This window comes from Balaenoptera acutorostrata, chromosome 10 (genome assembly GCF_949987535.1).
Source record: "Balaenoptera acutorostrata chromosome 10, mBalAcu1.1, whole genome shotgun sequence".
Classification (NCBI taxonomy): domain Eukaryota; kingdom Metazoa; phylum Chordata; class Mammalia; order Artiodactyla; family Balaenopteridae; genus Balaenoptera; species Balaenoptera acutorostrata.
The window spans coordinates 104,066,913-104,077,566 of NC_080073.1; the positions used below are offsets into that span (position 1 = coordinate 104,066,913).

Here is a 10,654-nt window from a genome sequence, read left to right on the forward strand (position 1 = left end):
AAAAAAATTATTTTAAGAAAAACCCGCAAGCAAGAGCTTCCCATGAAAATGGTTTTGCTCATTCAACTTTCCTGTACTGTAAGCTTGAATACAGAAATGGAAAACTTGAATTGTCAAATTTCTCTTTTCCTGAGATTAATAAGTTCTTTTTGTTTTGTTTTTTTCTATTTTTATTTTTATTTTAAAAAATTTTATTGGAGCATAGTTGCTTTACAATATCGTGTTAGTTTCTACTGTACAGCAAAGTGAATCAGCTATACGTTTACATATATCCCCTCTTTTTTGCATTTCCTTCCCATTTAGGTCACCACAGAGCATTGAGTAGAGTTCCCTGTGCTATACAGTAGGTTCTCTTTAGTCATCTATTTTATACATAGTATCAATAGTGTATATATGTTGCTCCCCATCGCCGAATCTGAGATTGGTGAATGAATTTCGGAGTTTTTTTGAAAGCTGTGGAGGAATGGTTAGTAGCCTTCATGATGTTGTATTGTCCCTAAAAACCTGGGTGTTGATCTACATGAAAATAAGACTTGTTTATATTACACATTCCAATAGGTTTCATTTCTGATTCCTGAATGTGGGATACTATCAAAAGAACTGAAAGACCTGGTCATGGACTCTGGACCCTATTACTTTGTGAAGGATTTACCTCTTCATGAGTTAATCGCACACGAATTCATCAATACTTTTGTCAAGAAAGGTAAGAAAAGCCGTGTAGTGTGTATGAACGCGGTGAGATGAGGAAGTCCAGGGAGATCACATAGCAATACCCGGGTCCTTCTCTTGTTCTGAATAGGACTGCTGGAGGTCGTCTGTGTGGTCAGGTGTGTGCATCCCTCCCTCCGTCGTCCCTCAGTAGCTCAGCCGACTCTGTGTGCCCTCATTAGGCGGTGGTTTCTGATTGCCCTGGTCCACAGGTGTTGTGTGGGGTGTGGCATATGAGGGTTAATGGAGAGGAAAGTCTTTCGACCGCTGTGTTCAGATGCGCTGCCATTGGGCGTGTGGCTGCAGAGACAGACCGCTGTTCTCCCCGCAGTCCCCGTGGCAGCTCTCTGGAGAGGGCGGTCTCCTGATGCAAGCACAGCTGCTGCGCCCACAGTCAGGTGCCGGTTGGGGTGCAGCGTCTTCTCCTTAGACTTGGTGGCTCTCAGCCTCGCCTGCGCGCCTCACTCCCATCTGTGTCTGCTGGGTGGGTTGGCTCGTTCCAGTTATTTCCTAGGAGCCACTTGTTTGAAACTATTTCAGCGTGTCTTTAGGGATCCACCCTCACTATATACATCACTGCACAAGGGCCACTGACATCTTGTCTTTGGTCTCATGGACGTGATTCCTTTCTTCAGTGCTGAAGCTTGATGCTGGGGGATTCCCTGGCAGTCCGATGGTTAGGATTCCTCGCTTTCACTGCTGAGGACCCAGGTTTGATCCCTGCTCGGGCAGCTAGGATCCCACAAGCTGTGTGGTGTGGTCAAAAAAAAAAAAAAAAAAAGTCTGAGGCTATTTTGTTAACAGTGTGGACACTGGCCATGGACTTTTACATAACTGACCCGACTTATCCCTGGCAACAACACTGTGAAATAGGCCTGCAACCCCCATTTTACAGGTGAGCAAATTGAGGCTCAGAGAGATTGAGTTGCTTTCTTGACTTCACACAAGTTTGTGCCACATTTTGAGCCTTCACCTGGAACTCTGCCTCTCAGGTGTGTATGCTCACCTGCTCTTCCACTTTGTGCCCCTCTGCCAGCGTCCCCAGAGGTATGCGCTCCATCCTGAGTCCATTTTCTGCTCGTTGGTAGCCAGCTTGCACAGACAGGCCCTAGGCAGGGGCGTGAACTAGCTGTGCTTGGCTTTGCGTGTCCTCCAGCTTGGCTGAGTGAGCTGAGTGAGCTGGAGCAGTGACCCGGAAGATTGTTATCCTGTGAAAATAATCCACTAACTCTTTGCAGGTGTGATTTTTTTTTCTTGTCTTAATTTCTCCTCTGGGTTTTCTCTTACAGGTGCGTGCTACGCACTAACGTACAACACAAATATTGACGAGGATAACACTGTGGCCCTGCTACCAAACGGTAACCACACTCATTTTTTCTTCTTTTTTAATTTTGGAGGAAACACAAACAGTAAAAAAGAAAGAGTCAAGTCATTTGGATGTGTGTAAAGTGAAAGTCCCCCCTTTCATCCCCGTCCCTCCAAACTCACTACCGTTCTCAGCAGGCATTCTTTTTTTTTTTTAAAGAATCAATTTTATTTAGTTATTTATTTTTGGCTGCCGTTGGGTCTTCGTTGCTGCGCGCGGGCTTTCTCTAGTTGCGGCGAGTGGGGGCTACTCTTCATTACGGTGTGTGGGCTTCTCATCGCGGTGGCTTCTCTTGTTGCGGAGCATGGGCTCTAGGCGCATGGGCTTCAGTAGTTGTGGCTCGCGGGCTCTAGAGCGCAGGCTCAGTAGTTGTAGCGCACGGGCTGAGTTGCTCCGCGGCATGTGGGATCTTCCTGGACCAGGGCTCAAACCCGTGTCCCCTGCATTGGCAGGCGGATTCTTAACCACTACGCCGCCAGGGAAGTCCCTCAGCAGGCACTCTTGTTAGCAGGTAGGTGTTCATTCTTCTAGGCATTTTCTATGAGTTTATAAACACACATACAGGTTCTTTTTTTTAAAAAAACATATATTATGTCATACTCCATTGTTTCTCAGTTTGCTTTTTTCCCAGGCTGTATATCTTAGACATCTTTCCCTATTAGTACATACAGGTTTTTGGGGTTTTTTGTTGGTTTTTTATTTTATTTATTTTTGGCTGTGTTGGGTCTTCATTGTTGTGTGCGGGCTTTCTCTAGTTGTGGCGAGCGGGGGCTACTCTTCGTTGCAGTGCGCGGGCTTCTCATGGCGGTGACTTCTCTTGCTGCAGAGCACAGGCTCTAGGTGCGCAGGCTTCAGTAGTTGTGGCTCGCGGGCTCTAGAGCGCAGGATCAGTAGTTGTGGCGCACAGGCTTAGTTGCTCCACGGCATGTGAGATCTTCTTGGACCAGGGCTCAAACCTGTGTCTCCTGCTTTGGCAGGTGGATTCTTAACCACTGCACCACCAGGGAAGCCTAGTACATACAGTTTTAATTTACTATTTTTAATGTCTTGAAAATATTCCAAAGAAGAAATGTACCATAATTTGTTTACTCTTCTTTTAATAAAAATTTAGATAGTTTCTAGTTTCATTATAATAAATGATGTCTTTGTACGTATAATTATAAATAATACCCTTGTATTATAAATAAGATACATGTATGAATAAACAATATCCTTGTATTATAAATAAGATCCTTGTGTGCACTGGTATTTAACTGCTCAATTTGTCTTGCTTTCTCTTAGAGAACACATTGTATTTTTAACATCTCTTTTATGGGAATTATTTGACTTACAGGGAAACTAATTTTATCACTGGATAAAGACACTTATGAAGAAACTGGACTTCAAGGTCGTCCATCTCAGTATTGTGGCAGGAAAACCATGAAGTTTAGTAAGTATTATGTATGCTCACTCCATCAGTTTCTAACAAGGGAGTAGTCTTCCTGTAGCAACTTGAAATTAAATGTTTGAATTGCCTCTATTCTCTTTGTTCAGAAAAAGTGTGGCTTTTTCTGTCTTTAAAACTCCTTACACCGGGGGCTCTCGGGTGGGCATCAGATAGGATGAGATAGATACTGCTGTGCATCTGTTTGTCTTCAGCTGTCGGCTGCATCTTGAAAAGATCACAGACTTGGACATGGTCCATTAGATACATATGTTTTGGGTCACAAATTCAAAGTGGTGAACCCGCTTGTTCTTTTTTTTTTAAATTGAAGTAGAGTTGATTTACAATGTGTTAATTACTGCTGTACAGCAAAGTGACTTAGTTATACATATATATACATTCTTTTTCATATTCTTTTCTATTATGGTTTATCACAGGATATTGAATATAGTTCTTTGTGCTATACAGTAGGACCTTGTTGTTTATCCAGTCTGTATATACCAGTTTGCATCTGTTCCAACTTGTTCTTAATAAAGAATTTCCTTTAATTTTCCCAAGTTTTGTGATGACTAGTAGAAATTCACCCATGAGTGAAGAGGTGTAGTTCTGCTGATGGTCTGGCTTGAACATCAGTAGTTATGGCTGCCACCTCCACAGCTAGGTTAGAGTTGATCTCTGCCCTTGGTCTTTGACTAGGAAAAATATGAATTTAAAACACCTGTTGTGGGACTTCCCTGGTGGTGCAGTGGTTAAGAGTCCGCCTGCCAATGCAGGTGACACAGGTTCGAGCCCTGGTCTGGGAAGATCCCACATGCCGCGGAGCAACTAAGCCCGTGCGCCACGACTACTGAGCCTGTGCTCTAGAGCCCGTGAGCCACAACTACTGAGCCCGCGCGCCTAGAGCCCGTGCTCCGCGACAAGAGAAGCCACCGCAATGTGAAGCCCGTGCACCACAACGAAGAGTAGCCCCCACTCACTGCAACTAGAGAAAGCCCATGCGCAGCAACGAAGACCCAACACAGGCAGAAATAAATAAAAATAAAAATAAATAAATTTTAAAAATAAATAAAAAATAAAACGCCTGTTGTAATTATCTCTCAATGCCAGAAATGCCCATCAGAGGCAGAGTTTTGGTTTGGTAACCCAAAGGGAGGGCAAGAAATACAAAATAACTTTTTTTGTCCATAAAATTTCTTAAACTCCTGATGTTTTTAATCTAGCATGTTTTACACGGTGCAAGTTGTGTGTATATGAATGAACTGTTTATTCCTCTCCATTTTTTTAAGTTGTTTCCATTGATTTAATGGATTTATCCTCTAAACTGGACTCTAAGAAGTATGAAAGAATATCTTGGGCTTTCAAAGAAAAGAAACCATTGAAATTTGATTTTCTTTTGGCGTGGCATCAAACAGGTATGAAAAATATAATGTGTAACGATGGAGTGGTTTTGAAATCTAATGGTTAATTAAAGGGGAGTAGTGGGGATGGAATGGTGATTCATCCCAGTGGTCAGGGATGTTGTGTACGTAGATGGATACAGGTGTCCCCCACTTTTCGAAAGTTCACGTTATGCTCCTTTACTTTTACAAAAGCAGAAAGTGAAAATAGTGTTGAGCGTGTGCTTTGCAGTGAGCTGCTATAGAGGCAGTGTGCACCCCAGCAGCGAGAGTGGCACCCCAGCTCCCTCCCCCAGAATTGCACTCAGCGTCTTAGCCTCTAGCCGGCAGAGCTTTGAACTGTGTCTTTGGGTGTTTATTTCATGCATGTTAGCAAGATGTGTCTTAAGGTAATTACTTCTTCGCTTTATGCCATTTCCACTTAATGCAAGGTTTTGTAGGAACACTGTACTTTGGGATCGGGGGAAACCTGTAAACATTGTTAAGGAAACTGCTTTGGCCCCTCTGGCATCCCTGAGAGCCATGGTCCGGGATCATCTAGGCATGCAGCTGTCCATCTCCATCTCCTTGGGTTGTGTGTCAATCAAGAGCTCCTGAGGGTGGTCTCAGGGCAACTAACCTTTGTCCATTTCTCCCTTTCCCTCCTCCAGCTTCCCTCCAACAGCCTTGGCTGGAATGTTTTAAAATAACACCAGTTATACTGATAGACACAAACTGCTTATTCGTTGTTGCTGGGTAGTAATCAGGCATATCATTAAATGTCAGATTAAATTTGTTGTATCTTTTAATTGATTAGAACAATACATTTAGTTCAGAGTTTCATGTTCACCAAACATTTTAATCGGCTTACAACTGCCATGTATCTTGCTCCTTTTAGAAGTGTATCTTTGGCCCAAAACAAGATTATAATGAATCAAATCACAATTACAATGGTGTAGTTCTCTCTTGGAGAGGAGGGAAGCCCATAGGTCCATTTTGGAAATAGGTCCATCTGTCTACTCCTCCTGGGAAGTTCGTGGTCACTGGGTGCTACGGGGTTGCCTGTGTGAGGCCTAAGCCTGTAATACTTGGGTGCTTCTTCTGTGTGTGGTGCAGACACAGAGGGCAGAGAGGCTGACATCTCAGTCGTATGAAGTCTTTACTGAGGGCCTCCTATGCAGTGGGTTCTGGAGACCACTGTGTTCCTAAGACTCCGAAGTATTTTAAGGGCTTGTCAAGACCTGTGAAACGCCTGAGATTTTACCCTCTTAGCAAGCTAAGAAGTTAGCCAGCACGTTCTCGTGGGCTCTGGCAGGAGACACGAGACCCCTGGTCAGAGACAGAGAACCTAATGATTCCCAGCAGTAGCAGTGGCCAGAGCATCGGCCTTTGCACCAGTTCACCAAGGCCTGGTTCCTGCAGGGTGATGCATGGTGGGCAGGTGATGCTGGTGCAAGCAGGGGGTTGCAGTACAGGAGGGGAACCTGGAGCCTAAGGAATTCACATCCTTTATGTTGGGCAGTGAGCCTGCTGACCTTTGCCTTGGAGGGAGGGAGGAGGTGGAGGGAGACATTATTTCTAATACACTGGGCAGTAAGCAATCCTGCCCTCTGCTCCAAGAGGGCCACTATTTCGGTCTTCCAGGGCTATTGGAAAATCCTTCAGGATACACTGGATCTTACTGGGTTTTAAAGACAAGCTGGACTGAGATTCTGTCTTCAGCTCCTCTTCTGTTTCCTTCTTCGAGAGTGTGCAAATGTGCTCCTTTCTCTGTAGAGTTCACTAATTTTATTTAAACATAAGTAATGCTTTGGGTTTTATTAAGTCAAAAGTTTCTTAGTAGAGCAGATGTTGAGACTAGTATGGCTTGAATCTGAAAGCCTTATGATTTTCCAGAAAAAGTGTGACAGAAGATGAATGTTGACAGAACTTTGGCACAAGGAGGCGAAGGCAACTTAAATGATTTTAATTTGAATAAAGCTTTGTACAACCTCCTCTGGCCTTACTTCATCCTGCCTGCTTCCTGAAATCCTCAAGTGGGAATGGGGTGGATTCAGGGATGCACTGCACTTGTTTACACTATTCAAGTGGCCTTATTTGGTGTGTTTGAAGGTGCAGAAGGATCAGCGATGATGTCATACTTTTCCAGTTACCGGATTCAGGAGCATCAGCCAAAAATAGTGCTGAGCACGATGACAGACGTGCAGTGCCCAGTGCTGCAGAGCGGCGAGCTCAGGGGCCAGCCGGAGGCGGCCTGCAGCGCCCAGGAGCTCTTCGAGTGGCTGGGTGCCGTCTTCAGCAACGCCGCGCTGTGCGTATGAGGGCTCCCGGGTCCCGGAGGGCTCGGGCTGGCTTCTCGTTTTCAACAGGGGTTCAGTACTTTGAAAGTGATCGTGTAGTGGATATAAATGCGTTTTCTTTCTCTTTTTTGGTTACAGAAATAATGAGCCTGATAATTTCATATCAACCTACTGCTGTCCTCAGCCAAGCACAGTGGTGGCGAAAGCTTACTTGTGTACAATCACTGGTTTCATCCTTCCAGAGAAGATACGTCTCCTGTTGGAACAGCTGTGGTGAGAAAAAAGAACAGCCTTTTTTGCCATTTATGTTTTGCTTGTCTCCGCCTCTGTAGCGTTTCAGGGGCAGCGCTAATGACCCAGATTCCGGGGTCCTCTCACAACGTGTCCCCCTTTTCCCTTGCTTGGGCTCACGTGCGGTAACGTTATCATCTTACGTGATGTAATTATCCCTGGTGGTATTGCCACGTCCTTGTCCTTTTGGAAAGAAGAGAGCAGAGCTTTACGTGCTTCTTGAGAACAAACTGCTCATTTTTCTTGTTCTGCTTCCCCAGACCATTTCGGTGCAGTTGAAGTTACAGTATCACTTAAGAAAACGGCAGTACGCTATGGAACACATTATGATCTGTTTTAAATACTGGATTTCTGCAAAATGCTTCACTTTGAAATGGGTGGGAAGAGGAGCTGACCACCTCTGAATCCAAATCATATCCAAGATCTGCCCTGGCTCTAATATCCATGAATCACTGGGCACCGGTAACATGCCACGGGTTCTATAAAGTAGCATTGGATTTTCATTCTGGGAGGTGTTATGTAAATACAATGTGAGGAAGCTCAAATCCCGTATTGAAAAGAATATAAAGTGAGCATCATGCCTTCTGAGTCTTCACTTGAAAAATGTCTAAGATTTAAGTGTTGAGGGTTTTCCTTTTTAAATCCAACATCCTCTTTCACATTTATTAGCTTCGTACTTTTATTTTCCTCAGTAAGAAGGTTGAAGTTTAAAAAATTTGATGGATTTTAAAACAGAAATTCGATAAATTATTCTGCAGTGTTTCAGTTTACAGAGCCTCCGAAAGCAGCACTGTTCCAGGGAGGGAAACGATTCTTACCCACTTCTTGGGGATTTTTTTGTTCTTTAAATCTTATATGCTCTTCCACAATAAGGGTAGGAACGGCTGAAGTTTGTTCTGTGCGCTGCATGTTGGTGAACCTTTACTGAATTCACAGTATAGCACCAGGAGTTTAATTTCTGTCTCCTAATTTTTATAAATGAAAGCTAAGGTCAAAGCTTCATGGGAGCATCAGAAATACCACTTATCCTGAATAAGTAAAAAAAATAAATGGGACCGTTCCTAACTCTTCCTGTTTGTTAAGAAGTGTCTGTCTTTTTCAGTCGCTACTTTGATGAACCAAAGTTGGCCCCGTGGGTGACGTTGTCCGTTCAAGGCTTTGCAGACAGCCCTGTTTCCTGGAGAGAAAATGAACACGGTTTCCGAAAAGGAGGAGAACACCTGTACAACTTTGTGGTTTTTAGCAATCGGGACTATTGGCTTCAGTTGGCTGTTGGGGCAAATGATGACTGTCCACCGTAACGAGCACAGAGTTTAAAGTCACGTTTGTTTATGTTTATGCTCGTTTTCCGTATTTCTCCGCAGTATAAGGACTGTGTGTTCACTCAGACTTGGGTGATGATGACATTTCTCAGATCAGCATCCGTTAGCATCTGCTCTGGACTCGGGCCCGTCCTGTGACAGGCTTGCCGTCCGGTGGAAGCTCATAGTTGATTTCTCCCTGTCACTGTGAGCCCAGGGTGTGGGCTGCTGCGTGGTAACCTGGGCCACGATGGCCAGGGACCGGGGGTTGTGGGACCACTGGGTAAGATGTGTGCTGTGATTGTGAGTTTTTCACATCATAATAACAAGAAATCCTTAACATCATACTTACCAGAGCCAGTTCCTGCATTAGTGCTGTTCATCTATTACCTCATTTAACTCTCACATCAGTCCTGTGAGGGAACAGAGTGTACATAAGCTACTGAAGTCACCTGCTTGTGGATTCACGACTTGATCTCAGATCAGCTGGTTCCTGGGTGTGTGCTCACTCTCCTGCTTCTGGGTCAGGAGGGATATTTGGAGACTGTACATTCATAAAGAACAAGTTGAATTTTGCAGTAACCTATAAGCGAAAAGAATCTGAAAAACATGTGTGTGTGTGTATATATATATGTAAAACTGAATCACTCTGCTGTACACCTGAAACTGACATGACATCATAAATCAACTATACTTCAATTAAAAAAAAAAAGTGACTTCCCTGGCAGTATAGTGGTTAGGACTCGTGCTTCCACCGCAGCGGGGCGTGGGTTCTATCCCTAGTCGGGGAACTAAGATCCCACATGCCACACAGCATGGCCAAAAAATAAAAGTAAAAAAAAAAGTTGAAAGAATTTTTTTTCCCCCAGCAATATGGCTGATAAGGACCAACTGAAAACTACTTAAATTTCTGGAATACCTATCAAGAACCATTTTTTTTAATGTTTCAATGAGCTGCAGAATAAGAATTCTCAAAAGCTAAATAATTTATTTGGCCACATGGAATTAAATTAGAAATAAGTAACAGAAAGATCCTTGAAAATCCCCAAGTATTTGGAAACAAAATAACTCACAAGTCAAAGAACAAATCTAAAGAGAAATTAGAAAGTAATTTGAAATGAATTTTTTTAAAAAACTAGAGTTTGTGGGTTCTTGCTAAAGCAGTACTTAGAGGGAAACTTGTAGCTTTAAATGCCTGTATTAGAAAGGAAAACAGGTCTCAAATCAGTGACCTCAGTTTCCACTTTAAGAAACAGTAAAAGAAGAGCAAATTAAATCCAAAGTCAGCAGAAGAAAAGGAATAATAAAGATCAAAGTGGTAACCAGTGAAATAAAATAGAGAAAAATTAATCCAAAAGCTTGTTCTTTGGGAAAATCAATAAAATTGATAAATCTCCAGCCAGACTGGTGAGGGAAAAAAGAGACCAATTACCAATATAAGGAATGGGAGAGGTAACATCACTGAAGATCCCACAGATGTTAAAATAATAGGAACACCTTTATACCAATAAATTCAAGAACAGGTGAAATTGACAAATTCCTTGAAAGACACAAATTGCCAGAGCTCACTCAAGAAGAAACAGGTAAAACCTTTCTATAACCCCAATGGGATGGCTTCAGTGGTGAGTTTTACCAAACATTTGAAGAAATAATAGCAATTCTTCACAAATACTGCCCCTCATTCTATGGGGTCAGCATTACCCTGGTAGCAAAATTACGGAGGTATCCTGGCTGGGCAAACACATTGCAAGGAAAGAAAACACTACAAAACAAACATTGCTCATGAACGTAGGTGCAAAAACTAAGCAAAAGTTTTAGTAAATTGAAACCTATGATATAATAAAAAGGTAATATGGCCATGGGATTTATCCTGGGAATGCAGGGTTGAT

The 10,654-nt window shown here is 43.1% G+C and overlaps 1 protein-coding gene across 3 annotated transcripts in view; it reads left to right on the plus strand.

Annotated features, from left to right (window-relative positions):
• The window catches only part of RPP40 (ribonuclease P/MRP subunit p40), a 71,275-nt gene extending 61,899 nt beyond the window's left edge, over positions 1–9,376 (plus strand). For 2 of the 3 annotated variants that reach the window (XM_057554786.1, XM_028164480.2), the window contains 7 exons: positions 559–703; positions 1,998–2,066; positions 3,408–3,503; positions 4,784–4,909; positions 6,986–7,184; positions 7,312–7,446; positions 8,567–9,376. In XM_057554786.1, the coding sequence (XP_057410769.1) occupies positions 559–703; positions 1,998–2,066; positions 3,408–3,503; positions 4,784–4,909; positions 6,986–7,184; positions 7,312–7,446; positions 8,567–8,765 (969 nt within the window). In that variant the 3' untranslated portion in view covers positions 8,766–9,376. Of the gene's footprint in view, positions 1–558; positions 704–1,997; positions 2,067–3,407; positions 3,504–4,783; positions 4,910–6,985; positions 7,185–7,311; positions 7,447–7,724; positions 7,927–8,566 lie in introns of all 3 variants that reach the window. The other variant, XR_450301.2, reaches the window with a different exon arrangement.
• Positions 9,377–10,654: the final 1,278 nt, after the last annotated feature.